At 37.1% G+C, this 19,941-nt stretch overlaps 2 protein-coding genes across 2 annotated transcripts in view; one reads left to right on the top strand and one right to left on the bottom strand.

Annotated features, from left to right (window-relative positions):
* The window catches only part of LOC139131518 (uncharacterized), a 96,450-nt gene that overhangs the window by 20,377 nt on the left and 56,132 nt on the right, over positions 1 to 19,941 (top strand). The window lies entirely within an intron of this gene.
* Positions 158 to 19,077, bottom strand: LOC139131519 (uncharacterized). The gene is made up of 7 exons (XM_070697611.1): positions 18,940 to 19,077; positions 13,097 to 13,282; positions 9,308 to 9,489; positions 7,514 to 7,672; positions 6,398 to 6,742; positions 5,100 to 5,185; positions 158 to 3,257 (listed from the first exon to the last, which is right to left on the bottom strand). The coding sequence occupies exons 2-7, from the start codon at positions 13,199 to 13,201 to the stop codon at positions 3,022 to 3,024; spliced, it is 1,113 nt and encodes a 370-aa protein (XP_070553712.1). The 5' UTR covers positions 13,202 to 13,282; positions 18,940 to 19,077; the 3' UTR covers positions 158 to 3,021.

Here is a 19,941-nt window from a genome sequence, read left to right as displayed (position 1 = left end):
TTTTATTTTATCCTTACCAAGTCAACCATAAATGGAAATTAGAACTTTCTCTATCTCTATCTCTATTGACTATTTTGAGCAATTTCTTTTAGATAACATACAGGGCACAATAAATAATGGTTCAGAATATGTCAAAGTTGGGATTCAGGAAAGTTGCCTTTACATGTTTTAATCCTCCAAGATGGTAAGCATTTCACTATGAACTGTCAAAAAAAGTTGAACTTTCTGATAATTCTACATTAAAATTATTTTGGCTTTGATGATTTCCTAATTAATTCAATTATTTAAAATCATATAATTATTTTTTGGGGGGTGAATTGATAGGGTTTATACAGTACAAGAATTACATACAATGTAAGTCAAATTTTGACCAAAAATGACAAAAAATTCCTTAAAAATACACATTTGCATATTTCATCACAATTTGAACAAATCTAAGTTGGGTTACCCCTAGGGACCTGTATACCAAATAACAAATCTGTCTGACCAGCGGTTATGAAGAAGAAGATTTTTTACCAAAAACACCTTTTTTGGCATTAATTTGCCTATTTTCAACAATATCAAAAAATCAAAAAAAATAGTTTCTCAAAATCATATTTTTCATCTACACAACAAATATCAAATCAGTAAGTACTGCGGTTCTCAAGATATTTGAGTGGACGGACGCCTCACAAACGGACATACATACATACATACATACATACATACATACATACATACATACAGACTGACGACGGACGCCGGACGGATACCCATCCCAATAGCTTCTATAGACTATAGTCTATAGTAGCTAAAAATGCAATTTCACTCCTAGTTTTTGGAGAAGCAACCAAACCAGGCTATTACAGTGACATCAATAGGCCAGTTGCTGTAACTTTTAATGATTTTTTTCACGATATTTGTATTTTTTTTAAACGACAGTTTCTTGTCAGTTTGTCAACTCAACTTGTACACGTGTGGACTATATCATTATTGTTGACAAGTGAATTCTGGTCTTGACTGGAATTCAAACGTAAACAATAACACTGCATTTTACAAGTATAGACGCTGCATCGACAAGCTATATAGCAGCAGTTTCACAATGCTTTGAGTACACTGTAAAGTTTCAGTTGATGTACAAAACAAATAAAAGCGAAAAAATCTTCAGTTACAGCTACTGGCCCTTCAACTCTCCGGTATCTATCCACTATGTTCTCTATGTCAATTCAATGTGTCATTGACTAAGTGGGTCTTCTGTTTGACTCATGGGCTGATGTACGGTACGTAAGGTAGTACATGCCTTTCATATTTCATTTGAACTTTCCTCAATGGAACGTGAAAGCATTCTCTTTCATTATCAAGAAGAAAAAACCTGAGTAAATGGAAAAAGTTTTGGATCAGCCAAACAAATAACTGAACATTTAGGCTGTGTTCACAAATGACATGAGGGGAAAAAATTTTTTTTTTAGTAAAATTGAAAAATCATTCATAGCTGCAATTCTGAATTTCAAATATTTGCAAGGCTGTGTTCACAAAAAAAAGTGGGAGGGGGGGAGGGGCTGGAGGAATTCAGGAGGGAACTTTGGCAAACAGCTCAAAATTTGAGTACGCTATATACAGAAAATGTATTTTTAAGAGGTGACAGCTGCTCTGACTAACTGCAAACCTCGTCATCAATGTTGTTTCACTCCATGGTTGAATTTTAGAAAGTATTCCATTGCACCGTAAAAGTGTCTATGACAGCACGTTTGTTTTGCATCTACAACCATTACCGGTAACCATGGTTTATAATATAGAATGTTAAGTGTTTTCTTAACAATCTTGTATGATCTACAGGGTCTATGGTATGAGAGACTGGCAACAAAAATAATCCAGAATTTGATCTGAAAAGTCGCTATGTGAACAGTGGTTGTCACCTTGTTTTGCATTATAGTTGTCTATGTCCATACACTTGTTGTAAACTTTAAACCAGTGGGAGTGCAATAAATGTTTCTTTTGCAGTTGACTTTAATATGAACACAATATCCAAATACAACAAATTACTAAATTTTAATAGTTCCAATCTTTTGATGGTTTGGTTGAACATGTGCAGGGCAAACTTACCAGCGGGGGATCTGGGAAAATTGAAAAGGTCAAAGACATGTGTAGAATTATGAAAGGAACTGGTGCTGGGTCAAAATGTGACTAGCATATTTGTTTGCAACTAAGTGGTCTCTGTGCATTCCATATCAACTCCCTGCTCACCATGGAAATAAAAAAAACATAAATAATTGCCAAAAGTGGATAATCTTAAGGCACATGATACTTTCGATTTTTGACTTAGCATGGTAGCACATACCTAATAAATGACATTAGTGTCTATGTACAAGTCAGACATACACAGAATGGTTTTTGGTCAAATATCCTCATCCGTGATGCAAACCCTAAAGAAGAATGCAAGAAATATTGGAATGCCACAATATCTGAGAGAACTCAGTGAGAGAGAACAGCGTAAACTAACTGATATTTCAGGTGAAAGAAAGACAAGGATGTGTAGTAACATACTCTTATGAAAAAAAACTACTTGCAAATGCATATAAAATGTATGTCTGCATGGTCTTGTACTTGTGTGAAAAAATTACAGGTTTGTACCGGTTCAACATCAATGGAATATGTAACGCTGTTGTAGAGCTATGGAATCTAACTTTTCCATACAGATTTCCTAATTTTGATTTCATTTTCCTTGAAGTTCTCATTTTGGATACTTATTAATGTCATTTAACCCTTACTCCGTTTGAAATGTTCAAATAATTGTTGATGCTATATACAAAATTGCGGGGTGTGGCATACTCCTGAATTTCTCCACTGCAAGATCAATCTGCCATCACAATACAATGGTTTAGCCCGCATTGTTTTCAATGGAGAAATTGCAATCATTCCCATTGAAATGGGGATGGTCAAATGGCATCACATCAAGTGCCATAATGTTCATAATCTTCACAAAATTTCAACCTCGTGACAGAAAATTTGCTTCATGGACCATCTTTGCCAAACATGAACACATCAGTGCAATTTGATACAACATATTGCACTGTGTCCATCTGTGAAGTAGAGATACCATCCCTCAGTCTCAGCTTGGTTCTCATCACCCGATAGATAAACACTGTACAAGCTGTGGGGTCCTTCACCAAGGAATGGCAACACACCCCTCAGTTCACCACGGGTGCTGTACCAGTACAGGTGGTCTCTGTAGTACACGTCTGTTTCCTCATTCAAGGTGACAACAACCACAAAACCAACTGGGGAAAAAATTAATGAGAGACATTTCTTAAATACAGAACCAAAAATCGTACATATATGACGTTAATTGTAAGGACTATCCTTCATAAGTATTGACAAACTGATAAAGGGTAAATAATGTTATCTATAAATTATCAAGAAGAGGATCAGCAAAGCATAAGGACCATGTCGACTGAAAGATTTGGATCGTGTAGTGCTGGAATGCTTGCATACAGCTGAATCTTATGATTTGAAGGACCATGTGGAGGACAAGCAGATAGGATGACTGGAAAACTGACTTTCTAATGTCGTCATTAGAGGGCAGTATAAAATTAATAACGCCCACAGTGCTGCACGTCGAACATTTGTCAACAATACTGTTAAACATGACCTTCATGGCCTGAGTGTCACATGGCTGTGGTGTGAAAAAAAGAGTACAATGTAATCAAAAAAAGTTTAATTTTAAAATTGTATGTACAGTCCATATATGGCACCTAAAATATCAGCCATGGAAATAACTAAAAAGGGTATATCTTGACTTTTTCACCAAAAACAAGACAGTATTGTGCAAATGTTATCATCACTTGCACAATATACAAAGCCGACATGCCTAGGAACCTGACTGTAAACTAAATTTGAAAGCTGTTGGACTAGCATTTATGAAAATGTTCTGACAAAAGAAAGAGAAACTGCTCCTAAACTTTGCATGTGCAAAGTAATTAGTTTCAGAAGTCAAAATTAAAACACTCGTAGGGACCTATCAATACCTTAGAAAGCTATTGCTCAAGCAGTTCTAAAATAAATATACGACCAATGTCCCTAAACCTACTGTAGACATGGATGGTGTAGAGGATCAGAGGAATTTTATCGAAAAATTCCGAAATTTCAAGTAACCCCCTGCCAACCGTGATAAATTTGAGTAACTCCTCTAACTTTCATTTACTTTTAAATTCTGCCCAGTCAGATCACATCTAAATTAAATAATACTATGGTTGGATACTGATTATAGGATGGGTTTTTATATCTGTATTTTATTGTAACTTTGAATTTCATTTTGTTTGTTTAACCTTTTTCAAACATCATGAGATAACCAATGATAATCTAGCAGGTCAGGATTTGAAAGGTCTTTACCACTGCTGTTTTTTCATAATTTTACAAATATATTATTGGTATTTAACTTTTCTAATTAAGTTTGGGGGGATAAGTCAAAATTTCAGACTAAGAGAGAGGGGGTTACTCAAATTCAGCATGGTTTGCAGGGGGCTACTCGAATTTTGGAGTTTCGATGAAATTCCTCTGACCCCCAGGCCGTAAATAATGATGGCTCCCTTAACCCTAAGTATGAGTTGCCGTTGGCTAGCCCCCATGCTGTGATAATTTACTTAATGAATCAATGACCTGACAGCTGTGTGTATGTTGATTTAACACAATGGTTGTACTAGAGTCTGTATTCAAGGTAGGGTGCATCTAGCCTTCGGGCATTCTTGTAATATAGCCAAAAGTCCTTATCAGTGTTTGGGTTTCCTCCATGAAATATTTGCTATTAAAACTTGGTCCATCAAATAAAAAGCCTCAGGTTTGTTTCTTTAATCAAGTTTTACTACAAATTGATACCAAATATGACCATATTACTGTCGCAGTTTTCAAAACTCTAATACAATTAAGGTATCTGGGGTTGGTAAAGTAAGATTTCCGTTGTTTACTGATGCACTGATCTAATATAAAAGTAAGATTTACCTTGTTCACTGATGATGTACTGACTCCATGAAAGTAACATTTACCTTTTAACTGATGTACTGATCTTATAAAAGTAAGAGTTACCTTGTTTACCGATGTACTATCTCCATTAAAGTAGCATTTACCTTGTTCACTGATGTAACATGCTTCTGTTGCTCTCCCTGCTATTTCTACTTCTGTTGTGACATTCAGCGGAGCTTGCACATCATCTCTACAAATGAGGATAATGACACAAAGTTGTTAATCCGGACAAGCCTAATGAACCCATTCATTGGTCAGTCAAGCACACTTACATCAGCACCAAACTAATCAAAAATGAAGTGTTTTCGATATGGTATCTTTCGGTATCTTTGTCTTCCTGTCATCAATCTATTAGATTACTTCACTTGCATGGTATACTCTCACTTGGTTTTGGAACCACCTGTGGTTGCAGTGTGTTTGTCTGTGCACAGGCGCACGACGTCTTTTAAAATCACTTGTCTGTAATTTTAATGTTGAAACATGCATTTTATTAAAATCTGTGCAAACGCAAATCGTGCAGGCAGCTATTTAGACATACAGTGAATAAGTGCCCCGTGCACGGCTGTGGCCGCTCAGCTCTACTATTAACGTTACTAACTTTATAGAAACGGCGAATTTTAAAATCACTTGTCTACAATTTAATGTTGAAACATACATTTTATTGATAACTGTGCGAACGGAAATCATGCAGGTAGCTTTTGAGACAATACAGTGAGCAGCGCCCAGAACACGGCTGTGGCCGCTCGGCTGTCTTGTACACATTACTCTACAAGACAGCCGAGTGGCCACAGCCGTGTTCTGGCCACAGCCGTGTTCGGGTGCTGCTCACAGCATGTCTCAAAAGCTGTCCGCATGGTTTCTGTTTGCACAGTTATTAATAAAATGCATGTTTCACCATTCAATGACAGACAAGCGGTTTTAAAATTCGCTGAGTGTGTAAGTATTAAACGCCGAGCTAAACGGCCAGTACTCGCATGCACTGCAATGTACAGTGTAGTGATGGGCACTGTTCACTGTATGCCTCAAAATCTGGCCGCACGATTTCTGTTTGCACATTTGTTAATAAAATGCATGTTTAAACTTTAAAAATTCAGATAATTTTTTAAAATTCGTCGTGCGCCTATGGTCAGTGATGTGCAAGTGTGTGCGTTTACTGCATGATGGTAATCACATGTACTACATTCTGAACTTTCCTGACCAAATTTTGGTTCTACCTTTACTGTTATTTTAAGAGTCAACAGGGAACCACTATAGCAAAAAAGTAAAAACTACAATTAATTGCTATAAAGTAATTGATCTATAGACAGAGAAAGAAGTTAAAACTTCTGTGAAGTATGTGCTACATACATGTACGTGTAGATATATGAATTCTTTACAGTACACATATACATATTCTGCATACCTGTTCAGGCAAGGCCTATCCAGTAAGTAAACTTTGTTGTCAGCAGTAAAGACCATTCGATACAATTCCACGTTCTCACCCTGGGGAGTAACCCTGGTAATTTTCCTGGACGCCAAGACTGAGATATTATGCAGTTCCTTGTTTAACCACAGGGCGGTTTGCTCTGGCATTTCACAAGCCCGGCTAAAGGTCACATCCACAGAGAGCATCGTCGACAAATCTAACACAACCAACGCAGTCTCTGTTCTGACAAAGATCGTGTTGTAAGCGCCAACCAGTTGTTTGGCTTTGAAGAGTGAAACTGACTTCTGGTGCCTCTTAGTTTTTATGTCCCAGAGAGATACCCTATATATATCAAAGGTGAACGATCAGACTAGAGTGACCCTGTGTTGCTTAAAGATGTAAGGTCTGACTAATGATTTATTCATGCACAAAACTGCATATATATGTAGTTTATTATTTCAATATTTCTTTCTTTATCTATTCTATCCATCATTTTATGACAGATGCCCAATTACAGAATGAGGTACCCATCACTCTTGGGATCAGAAAAAACAATGACAAGTATAGTGCCTTACTCAAGGCCATACATCACCTGTAGAAACATGCATGGGTTTTTAATTAACTTATCATCCTGAAATCATGAGTTGCTACCCTTGTCACTGCAGCATCTTTGTTCATCAAAATGAAGGTAACGATACAATTTAATAACATGGCTTCGACTTTTGATGATTTTTGTATTGCTCATGAAAAAATATTATCATGCAAATTCTTATGAATTACAAACTGTTCTTTCTTGAAAATTGCATATTTATGAAGTTACAGCTATATGCAATGTTTAGTGGTTTTGGCAGTTGTCGAGGTCAATCTGAGTCAAGAATTTTACTTCTTCAATAATATGTAGACATTGCAACAATGCATTAACTACACAATAACTTGACAAAATTGCATTTTTCGTATTTTATATCAAAACAACAAAGTGATCGATATGCACACCATCAATGAACAGAGAAAATGGTCGATATATGAGTAAATGAGAATAGTGAGACTCACTGCCAGTGTCAATCAAAACATAGTATCATGTCAGATATATTTAACTATAAACACGATACTCACGTTGACATTTCACTCTCGTTTCCTTCTCCCTCCACCTCTCTTCTGAGACCATAAAACTGAGACACTGTGCCGTGGGTAAGTTGAATTGGCTCATCTTTATGTGCCTCTTTGACTTTCCTCTCATCAATGTGCTTGCCCCGTTCATCATAAGAGTGTAACCTGAAAGAGTCAAATAAAGTACGCCACTTTGAACTTACCAATACACAGCGCTGAGAATATCTATACTTGATCCCCATCAGAGAGATGTTTAAAAGTGACATTTGAACAGAAACATACTAACCCTACATATACTTGTTTCATATATACATGTACGTTGATATTGTAGCTACATGTACAGTATGACCTGGTGGATATATTATACATAAAAAATATTTTAAAATCTGATATTTTTGTGGGGCTATGTTTTGGTGCTCATGTGTCTCACATGTCTAATTTGCATATCTGAATTTGCAACATAATAACATCAATTGCTACATGTAGGTTCACACTCGGCCCATTGCTGCCTCTGGGCCTGGTGCAAGGTTGTGATGAGGCATTTATTACATGCCTCGTATATGGAATGTCGCACGCTCCTTAGGATTCAATCGTAACTCGTCGATGACGTAGCAGGCCGCATAGTCATCATTTGACTGAAAGTGAACCGACCAGAACTGTTTTCAACTTGACAACTTTTGAATACGAAAGTGTTGGAATTTCATGTTTTGCATAGAAAATCCGGTTTTTGGAAAATTTTGCACAAAAAGGTTGATAAACCGCATAACATTATTTAATATATCAATGCGCCATTCGATGATGGAAATCGTTCAATTTTTATGGGAATTTCGTCTAAGATGGAAATAAAACATTTGATTAACATTTGCCAATAAACCTGAATATTTTGAGTTAAAACTGTGTAAGAGAGGCATGTAATAAAAACATTATAGCCCAAACATGGGACAATGTACCCTCGGGGCAGGAGACAATTTGCCCTCCTTACGTCGGGCAAATGCTCACCTACCCTCGGGCACATAGTCCCATGTTTAGGCTACAATATATTATGTTGGTCAATATTAATTCACACTGTATTTGAACCGCCTACCGTTTGGTCTCCTACAGTCCTCACTATAGACCAAGGTTAGGGCATCAAGTGGGCCCATGCAGGGCCGACCTGAACCGTTCAAAACACACAACTGGGACCTTGTCTCAAATTCATGTCACCTCTAACCATACAACTCTCAGACCCGAGATGAATCAGGCTGGTCCAGCCACATAAATTAGGCTGGTCCAGCCACCTAAGAGTCAACCTAAACTCCATAGTGTGAATGTGGTAACAGCTAGTGTACTGATTTGCAATGTTCAAACATGGTAACAGTGTACTGATTTGCAATGTTCAAACATGGTAACAGTGTACTGATTTGTACCGATTCGCAATGATCAAGAAGGTCTTCATAGCAGCTGGACCATGAATACATTAAGTGCACACACAGTACATAGCAAGTGGATTGAAAGACTCCCTGGCTATGAGATAAGATCTCAACAGAGGACAGCCATGAGGCAAACATGGTCTGGGAAAACCCTGAAGAATGCCGACTTTCAATTTTCACTTTGTAACTACCAGTACTAATTGATTGCATGCTACTTATAAGATTACAATAACTAAAATATCAGATTATCACACAGTGAATGATGATTTCAGAAATTTGGCAATGGGGACATTGTACAGGCAACTGAAAGCCATTACAGCATAAATGATAAAAGCTGAGATAGACAGAATGTCTGTTTAATATTCAGAGACAACAGAGATGATCCACTTACCGAAGACAACCTCCCTTTTCATCTATTCGGGTGATACCTATCACATTGACGTATTGGTGTTGTGGTTCAATGCTGTTGTCGGTAGCAGGCACTGTTTGCAGCTCGAAATATCGATCACTCTTAACCACGACATAATGCACAACTGGATTGACAAAAGTCTCTACACTTGTCATGTCCAGGAACTGTTCAAAAGAAAATAATCAAAGAAACATTCTTACTATACAGATGCACCGTCTTTTGTAACATGATAGTATTTAAAACATGTTATTTTGATACCATTTGGCGTAATAAGAATGCAGGGCTTGTAAAAAATTGGCGAAAAAAACCACAAATGGGATTTTTTAGAGAATTTGCTTTTTTGATGGCTCACTTAATCTTACATGTCAATTTACATTTAGGTTTCAAAGGTCAACCATTATTCACTTATAATCTGAGCCGGGGAGTTAGCGGTGGCACTGGCAGTAACTATAGCCAGAGTATGGCGAGGGCAAAAAAGTGTTTTGTGGTGTGGTGTGGTGTAGCCTTATACGTATCTCCTGTGGACTCTATAGAACAGTATCACTAAGAACAACCTTTGAAGCAGTCAGTCAAAGTTGGAAATGGCGTGGAATATTGCATTCTGGGATCAGCACATAGATCCTCTCTGTTCTCAATTTTGCCACATCTGTGTATCAGTACCATGTCAAATATTCCGATTGGACATGGGAGTAAAACAGGATATTTAAACATAGCTTTTTCTACCAATCACATAATTTCCCATTTTTACGTATATCAAATGAATTGCCGACAAGTAATATTGAGGCAAACAACGATTTGGTCGCTGTTGGGCAAACTATATTTCTCCCTACAAACAACCTATATCTGTACTTTTATTTATTTTTGATGATTTATGTAAATGTGCTTTGGAGGTAAAAAGTGAATGTGTGTACAAGAAATTTGATTTTTGAATTTCATAGAAAATGTTGAAAACAATTCTTGGAAATTTGTTTGAAAGGCTTTTGTTTCTTTCTATTGTCATATTGTATATTTATGGAATTGTTTGTCTGTATAAGTCAAGTAATGGCTTCTAACATTATTTCAGCTGGAATTTGTCCGAAACTCCTACAAAAAGTTAATATAAAATGCACATGCAACCACGTTTGTGGCGCAATATACACGCAACCAATATGGAGTGACAAGTATGACGCAATCAAAGACACGAAATGCAAATTAAACGTCTGACTTTCATTCTTGGTCTGTACGATGTTGCACAAAATCGTGTAGTTGATGGTTTTAGATTCTTTATTTCAACGAAACATCGTAATACAGAGAGAGAGAGAGAGAGAGAGAGAGAGAGAGAGAGAGAGAGAAACTTGTCGCTGGAAAGTGCAGCCACCCCTATACCCTCGTAGGCTAACTGGAAAACCCGGCCCGAGAAAAGACGACCGAGGCCCCTTGTGCTGATGATCGGAAATCGCTCTCATATATTCACAAAACATGCTGCAAAAGCGTTTAGGCCTATCCCTTTGCACTGACATTGTATAAATACGACATACTTGTAATACGTTCAAAACATACATATCAAACAGACAGTTTTCGTCAAAGAGCTTACCAGGAAGCTACCTGCATGCATATACTACTATAACTGCAATAAGGGACCGTTCAGTTTTACGGCCGGGGGGCCAGGGGGGTCATCGTAATTTTGGAATCCGCGAAGGGGGGGGGGTCATCGCTTTTTTCACTGGTAGGAAAGGGGGGGTCACCACATTTTCAAGAATATAATACCTACAATAAAGTTCACTTTATGCCATAGCCATGATCGACCCACTTTACTGGCGGGCTGCCTTCGGCGGCCACCACAATAAATTGACTTTATGTATTACCCATGACCCTCTTATGCCTTTGGCAGCCCACTCCAATTAGGTTTACTTCGTGCAACGGCCATGATCGACCCTCTTTACCGGTGGGCCGCCTGCGGCGGCCCACTATAATAAATTTACTTTATGTAATAGCCCATGACCACCTTAACGGCCGGACGCCTTCAGCGGCCCTGTCCAGTAAAGTTTACTTTATGGATGGCCATGATCGACCCTCTTTACCTGCTGGCCACCTTTGGTGGCCCACTAGAATAAAGTAGATTTTACGTGATGGCCCATGACCCTCTTAACGGGAGGGCTGCCTTTGGCGAACCACTCCAATAAAGTTTACTTTATACAATGTCCATGGACATAAGTTGTCTATGGAAATGAAGTTAAAAATTGCCTTACAGTCGTCCTAATTAACAGACGTTTGCATGGATGGGGCTGAGAAGTTTGTGCACTGGCATCTCTACCACACGAATAAAATGTGCTGCGTACCGGAGTTCAAATCCAAACCGTGCGGGTAAATTTGACATATGAGTTTTGGGTATTTTTCAGCGGGGGGGTCATCAAATTTTTTTGTCTGACAAAAGGGGGAATCATCCTCTTTTCACGAAAAACGCAGGGGGGGGGTCTATATTTTTTGAACACCGGCGACAAGATCTTGCCCCCCCGGCCGTAAAACTGAACGGTCCCTAATTGTAGTCCACGGCCGTGCGCCGGCTTTTTCTATCGTGTTTGTAGCGCCTACGGGGCAGCGACACAGCCAACATAACAGAGAAACTGGCGCATGGTCCGTGAGCTACAATTACTGCAACTAACTTGCATATGGAGTAATGTATAGAACACTGGGCGAACTAGTATGTGGTGGTTATCGCATTGACAGGTGCAGGTGGTGGCTATATGCATCCGAGTAGGATTGCATTTCATGCCAGGCGCAGTGGGTAATTTTCAGACAGCTCTTGTTTAGCAGTAGATCACCGTGGGGTTTTATTTTCTCGGTTCACATGATATTTCTTCGACATTTTGCGGTGAATGATCTTCCACCGTGTCCGACGTTAGACTTGCTATCACAACTTGGAGCGACACGGCATGAAATTGGACTTACAAATGTTGACCTAGAGGGTCCGGTTATCCGAAATTCATCTCAGGTCGACTTGGGTCGGGCCAAGTTTTCAGGTTAGCCCTCTTACAAAATGGTATATGATCTTGGGTAAAAAGGTCACGCACCTCGGAGACTGTTTCATAAGACTCTGCCATCGGTATTCGAATTAAAATTCGCTATTGTCTCACAAACTTGTCCAAAGGAAATTTGGCAAAAATATATCTACTGATACGCACACCACATTTGCTGTCAAACGATAACTTTAAATGACAAAGTCGAAAATCATCGCACGTCGGAGACTCGTAATTTGCTCGTACTCTTGTCCGAATGTAGTTGTGCTCCAGCACCGCACGTATGTGTACGATGTTGTTCAAATTGTCAAATGATATATAATGTTGAAAATATTTATTTTCGAATAAATATATATCGTAATACTGAAAGGGTGGGGCGTAGATCTACAGTCGTCTGTTTCTTCACTTCTGCTCTGCGCCTACACGCCCATTGAACGTGTGTATAGGCACGTTCGGAATTACTCAGTTGTGACCACAAGTACATTGTATAGACTTATCTGACATAGTGTATTAAAAAGGAATGTTGACTATATCGAATTTACCGCTGTTCTCATCAGTGCTTTCAGGATATACGGATGGATGAAGAGAGTTGTAAATGATAAAGATGGGTGGTTTTTTCTGTGAAAGGCTCCAATAGCACAAGTCAAGACAGTAAACTTTCCCTTCAAGATTGCAGATGAAAGAATTATTATACGATGATCTGATATTCACTACCAATTCAACAACAAACTCTTACGACTGTCCTATTGATTAAAATGAATAAATTTATACATACCACCAAAGTATCGGCAGTCATAGTGTTTGTTTTGATCGCGTTGAGCATAAGCAGTACACTTGTTTGTCCAAACCGGACCATTTTTTTGACGTAAATGTTAAACATGGGCACCGGGTATGTGTATCTCTTTCTCTTTGTTTTCTTTTCAGCACAAGAACACTGCTTCCTGCCATATCCAAAGATATGCTGAGAAAAAAGAATGAATGACACTTTGCTTACGTTTGGTTACATATGGCAGGCCCGAGTGAGTGTTACGTCCCATATTTAATAACATCTATGAGCCTTAGCTTGTAATATCCATGTCGTCAAGTGAAATCGAAGTACGTAAACTGTTGCAATTGACACAAACATATACAACACCATGCTGCCTGGCACATCAAACGAGTGGTACAATCTACCATATCAAATTAAAGTCGTGCTCTTGACTTGTAATTGTATTGCATGGAATTAATATGGACATATTTGATCCCTCAATGTACCATATCAAAATAAAATTGTGCTCTTGTAATTGTATTGCATGGAATCAATATGGAAAATATTTGATCCTTCTACTGCCTATAGTTGCTCGATTGAAGACAAAGGTAACATGTAACCAGATGTGAACTCAATGTGCTCACGTGATTTACAACAGGTTCATAGTACGTTCATAGTACGCTTCACGGAACAAGCAGATATCTGTCAGATCATTATATGTAGCAGGTTTCATCATCTTTCGCACAGTACTCTCGGAGTTAAATCAGCAATTACAAAACTTCATTTAATATGAAAATGAGCTGTTTATTAACTTGACACTGCTCAATGCTTCATTGAACAACTAGATATATAAGATCAGCATCCGCAGGACGTTTCATCAAACTGAATGCTGCAAGAGTCGGAGCAATGTCACTAATTACAAAGTTCATTAAATGTGCAAATGAACCCTTAATTAACTTGACTCTGCCCAGTGCTTCACGCGCAAATTCGATATTTATCAGATCAATATCTGTAGCAGGTTATACCAAATTTGGTGCCATAATTTCAGAGTTATATCACTAATTACAATTCAACTTCTTAAAATATGCAAATGAGCTATTTATTAACTTGACATTGCCCACTGCTTCTCAGTAAAATTAGATATCTATCAGATCAATATTTATAGCAGATTTCATCAAATTTGGTCAATGAATTTCGGAGTTATATCACTAATGGCAAAAGTTTATTGAATACGCAAATGAGAAAATGATTGGCATGGCACTCACAGTATCTTCGTAACGTTCAGATACTGTCATCAGTGAAAAGTTTCATGAAATTTTGTGCAATATATCTTGATATATGTCGATATCTGTCAGACATATGTCTGTCAGATATATGTCGGATATCTCTGATATATATGTCTGATATATTAAGGGTGATCGAGCCACTAAATTTTACCAACAATTTTGTTATTTTTCTCTTACAGTAAGACTTATATGTGAGGATGAGATCACGTCAAAAATCAATCTTTCACCAGATTAATTTGGCATCTAGAAGGATTTGAAATACACCCACTTTATCCCATTCGAATGACAGAAATTATGAATCTCCCATAAGCGTTGCCAAATCCGATATATTTACTTTCGGCTCCTTTCTGAAATGCTGCACTTGTTTATTTACATGTGAACCGCACTGGATAATAAATGAAAGTTTTAGCTATTTTTCCGCTGAAAATGTGTATAAGAATTTAAATTATCACTTCTCAGGCCTTCCAAAACAACAGTTAAAGCTGTTGCAAACTTAAATGTAATGACCATGCCTTATCCATACTTTGTAGAATTATTTAGATTTCCAATCCAACAATTTTGGGTTTTTTTTCACATAAATTATTATTCAGATATTGCAAATTATATGCATCAAATAAAATATGGGGTCACCAGCCTATTTACAATACTACATCGCTTAACATTACCCCTCCCCATATGTGAAATGGGAAAAATCACAATTTGATGAGAAATATGTCCTTTTAAAATTATTTTGTTGGGATTTTTAAATACTTTGTAAATATATCAACATTCAAACATTTAAAACTTACAACTCGAAGATAATATAATGATCATTCAATCATCACTAAAAACGTCGCTTTCATGCTAAAAGCTCTGACAATAAGTTGTATGAAGCTAGGTTTTCATGAAAACCACGATGTTATTTTTACAGTGAGCACGGTCCCGTACAGTGGAGGCGCAACCTGTCAGTGAGTAGTACGCGCGCTGCAAAAATTTTGCAAATCCGAAGATTTTTGGAAAAAAGCGTCTAAACTTGGCCAACAAATGCTCCATTTTATTTTGTGGTTGATCATGATCTTTGTACAAATCACAATTTTCGTTTTAGCTGTAAAGTTACTATGTTTACGATATTATTCATATTCACGGGCATGAAAACAAACCATTACTGTGTATTATATTACCATGCCCTGCCCGTCGCATTTTGATTGGTCGAGCTGAACCACGTGACTGACCACAAGTACACAGTAATGGTTCGTTTACATGCCCGTGAATATGAATAATAAGATTAACAACTCAAAGTATCGTAACTTTACAGCTCAAACATAAATCATAATCAATCACAAAATAAAATGGAGCACTTGTAGGTCAAGTTGAGATACTTTTTTTAAAAAAAATTCCGGATTTGCCAATTGTTTACAGCGCGCGTGACAGTGCGTCGCGTATTGCTCAGTTTCTGGGGCCCAGTTGTCGTTCGCTCCTGAAATTTTCGGAAATTTTGACGGTTTTCTTGGGTTCGCTGATAAGCCTCGCCCGTTAATTTTTGGCTTTCCTCTCGCCCTTGCCCACAAATAAACGTTAATGGTCAGCGCGTCGTCCGTTATTTCTATATTTGTGGGCAGTGACGTGGTTCAGCTCGACCAATTAAAACGCAATGGACAGGGCATGGTAATATAATGTGCGTTGTATTGTTTGCAGCTAAGATGACGTAGCAAGTGACTTGATCATCCTTAAAGTCTCGCGCCCAAGGGGCGCGCCGAAAAATGTTAAAATCCTGCTCTCTCTCTGTCTGCTACATTAAAACCATGTGCCTGAAGGGCACGCTGAAAAATATTTGTCTGATACAGTAAAGTTACAAGCCCAAAGCCTCGCCGAAAAATGTAACTGAATAATGAAGTTCATGGCTTTTACGATGTACTTTAGGCAAGTATGAGCCTGTGTTGAAATTCAAAAAGACACTGACCCCTCTTGGGCAATTCGAAAACATGGTGACCCCCATTACCAAAGTCAAAAGCAGGGTGAACCCCCCCCCTCCCGGTTGAAGAAACTGACCAGTCCCTAACCAGTGGTTAGAGTAGAAGCAATTATTTGACTACATAGACAAGCAATTTCATGATATATAACATGACTATGAAAGTAACAAAGGCCCTGCAAACCAAGATTCAAAGCGATTCAGCATTTTTTTCAAATCAAACTTGACAAATTTACATCCACAGATGTAAGATTTGGTGATTAATAGCGCGACCTTGGTGTTTTAAGATTGAGTTGCTCGTAATCAACATTTTCTTTCAAAGGAATATTTCTCATTAAAGATGACGAGGAAACCCCCTCATACGATATATTTTTAAAAAGCAGAGAATCTAAAGTTTAGTGTGGTAGCAACCGTTCACTGGAAGGATGAAGGTTTTATATTTGGGATAGAAAAACTCTGTTTTGGTGTTGTTGATAAAATTAATTTAAGGCAAAAACTTGTACGATTTTCTTAAATTTAATGTTTCACTTGAAGCATGAGTATATGTAGCAAAATAATACTACTTTATTTGAATTATTCTAAAATAGCAGGGGTTGAAAGACTGACACTCAAAAAAGGGTTAAAATCATAATAAGCAAAATTAAAATGCCTCTCATTAAAAATGTAAGAATTTTATCGCGAAAAAAATCGTCTTTTGTTATATATTATTTAACGAACATAATGTGACAATTTCATAAAATTTGACCGCGAGCCAAAGTGGAGTTAATTTGTTTTCAATTCTAGAAATTAGGAGAAAAGAAGGCATGAGATTTGCATAAATTTGCATAAATTTACACCTCTTACTTACCCACTTTCGACTGCTTGACAAGCTAAAAGGTGAAGGCAACCAATACTTTAACCTTCGGTTCACAAGTTACTTAAAATTGAATAAATCTTTGAAAAAACTGATGTTGAGCAAAATATTTTACATAATGAGCATTTAGCAGCTAAATGTGCTATCTACACAAATTCCATTTTTGTTTGTGTACATTTAGTTATGTCATCCTGCATACTTTGAAATGAAATAGCTGGTCGTAATGCAAGATCTGCATGATCTGCATCTTCATGGTGCTTCCATGCAACACTTTTTGTACAACATGGTATGCTAGTAAGTTGTAAGCTGTCCTCGTTACAGTTTTAACGGTATATCATCTATAAAGTAAACCACAAGTATGAGGTATGCTACCTTAGGTACTTGAATGAATATAGATTTTCAAGACAATCTGAGAAATGGTTACACTTTTGCTGGTCAATAGCTTATTTTGGTGATATCATGGAAAACAATTTGAAGTTTGAATTACGTTGTATTGATCTTTTGGAACTCTGACAGTGTGGTAAAATTGTAGGAAGCACTTCTGGGACGAATAATTGGACTGCTGAACTCCTACAATACTCGCTGATTTACCACGTTTTGGGACTCATATTGAAGCTAATAGGTAAATGAAGTTTTCACTGACTCATTTTTGTGAAAATCAAAATTTTATTTCTTTCCCCATATTGTAAATACAACGACGGCAGACATTTCGAATTTAGTGTGCAGATACAATATGGGGTAATTTGTTCAAACGTTTTCATGGTGACCACTTAGTTTTCTTTATTTTGAAAGAAATTGTTTAAAGTTCCCCCATGGAAAGTTTGAACAGAAGTCTAAGTTTTTCAGTTTCGAGAAGAATACTACCTCAAAAGGGTACACACAGTATACAGTATGAACATTTGTAATGTGTTGACCACTTTCAATTATTTGATCGGTAGATTTTGCTCTGTGGTAGATTGCGCCCTAGCGACAGATATTAATTCGGACTCTCAAACTTTTACATGAATGCCTTTTTGGTCTACCACATGGGGGCTTCTTTTGAAATTCTTTGAGTATGTAAAGTTTCACAAGCTTAGTTTTGTGAAAATCAGGATGACAATGATAAAACATGGATGGCCGCTATTTTTAACTTCTAATATTACTAAATATTTGGTAATTGTTTCTCTTGTACCAAAATTTGGACGGTGACGCTTGATTTTCACTCTTAATTTTGAAAAAGAATGGTTGCAAGGGTGCTTAAAGAAAATATTAATTTGAGCAAAACGAAGCCTTTCATTTTCGAGGCGGGAACTATTTTATACTGAACTACGATTTATCTGACGTCGTTTATTAGAAGTTTCTAGATTAATGAATATAACACATGGAATTTTACTCTGTGTACTGATTGAAAGTATATACATTTTCATTAGAATGAAATCCAGCGAAGATGGCATGAAAGCCTCCATTCAGTTTTCAGGTTTGAAGCATACGATTTAAAACAAAATTAGTAAATTACCAATGGCAGAAGGTTTTAGACGTCTTCAGTACCAAACCAGGGCAAGAACCCATTGCTTATTTTCACATGCTTTGATTCAACAGTGGATGCTTTGATTCAACAAAGCTTGGGAATCAAGATTGCAGTAGTACTTCATTAACCGGTGAAAAGACTTAATATCACCAAAATGATAAAATGTTGGTAAATTCACTGGCTTCTGCGGAAATAAAACATTAACATATACTTTCTGGAGCTCATCTGCTAACTCTTCATGCACATACATCTAAAAATTAATTTTAGACTATGTACCGAGTAGTGAAAAATCCATCCTCTCTGGTAATGTTCCTCCAATTTCTTCGCCCCTTCTTCATAATCTGAACTAGTAAGGCCTGCAGTACATGTATTTTGAGGTACTACTTCTGATTTGGCACGTTTCAATATTTCCTAATGCATAGAATAACAAACAAAAGAGTTCTTAACATTTAATAACAAAATTTATGGCTTATAAATTGCATTTGTTATCATTTCATTAGGGTAACAAATTACTTTATTATTGAAAATCTAGGAAATCGAGTATTGTCAATATTAAGACTGCATCATTGTGATAATTATCTATCTCATCGTCCTGAAAGCAATTCTCCAGAAATCAAACACTACAAATAGAATCAGAATCAACGTGTATTCTTCCAACATATTTAGATTTCTTTAATGTTTTCAGCTTAACAGATATTATGATATGTAACATGGTAACTGATTGGTGAAGAGAAGTCACATGAGTGGCACTGTAGCACTGTAACTACTGAACTCTGAATAAATACTATGAAAAGTCAAACATAAATACCACAGAGTATGCAGGAGAACATTTGCACAGAATGTTGTTGATACATAGTTGGGGAAGATGTGTTTAGCAAATGTCTTGGGCATACTACTTCGCTGTAAGTAACACGATTGGAACTAATTTGGATAATTGGATGGTAAAGTAATATCGATTTAATCTACAAGTGTCATCTCATCTGCTTTTTTCTTTTTACATAACAAACTTGTTTTTATGAGTAATTGCAATATTGCAACATTCAGCTATACTGCTCCTAACACTTTTCAGAAATTTGAAAAATATAAAAATCCAATTATCCCAAATTAGTTCCAATCGTGTTAAATGAGTGATTTTGTGAAAAATCTTATTATCATACAGCTAACACTCATGACTGGGGCATCAAATGCGTTGCTTTACGACAATTTTCACACAAAGTCATAAATTTCTTCTGGTTCAAAATACCAGCTTTCAATGCAATCAAGGACGAACATGTGAAA

Source organism: Ptychodera flava, chromosome 4 (genome assembly GCF_041260155.1).
Source record: "Ptychodera flava strain L36383 chromosome 4, AS_Pfla_20210202, whole genome shotgun sequence".
Classification (NCBI taxonomy): domain Eukaryota; kingdom Metazoa; phylum Hemichordata; class Enteropneusta; family Ptychoderidae; genus Ptychodera; species Ptychodera flava.
The sequence above is the reverse complement of the archived record's forward strand: the minus strand, read 5'-3'. Positions and strand labels throughout refer to the sequence as shown.

Excerpts from the sequence above, each read along its gene's own strand:
- LOC139131519 (XM_070697611.1), bottom strand. The coding sequence starts at position 13,201 with ATGTTTAACATTTACGTCAAAAAAATGGTCCGGTTTGGACAAACAAGT. Across the intron at positions 7,673-9,307 it reads GAAAAGGGAGGTTGTCTTCG|GTTACACTCTTATGATGAAC; the intron begins GTAAGTGGATCA and ends TGACTCTTTCAG. Across the intron at positions 3,258-5,099 it reads ATGTTACATCAGTGAACAAG|TTGGTTTTGTGGTTGTTGTC; the intron begins GTAAATGCTACT and ends TTTTTTCCCCAG.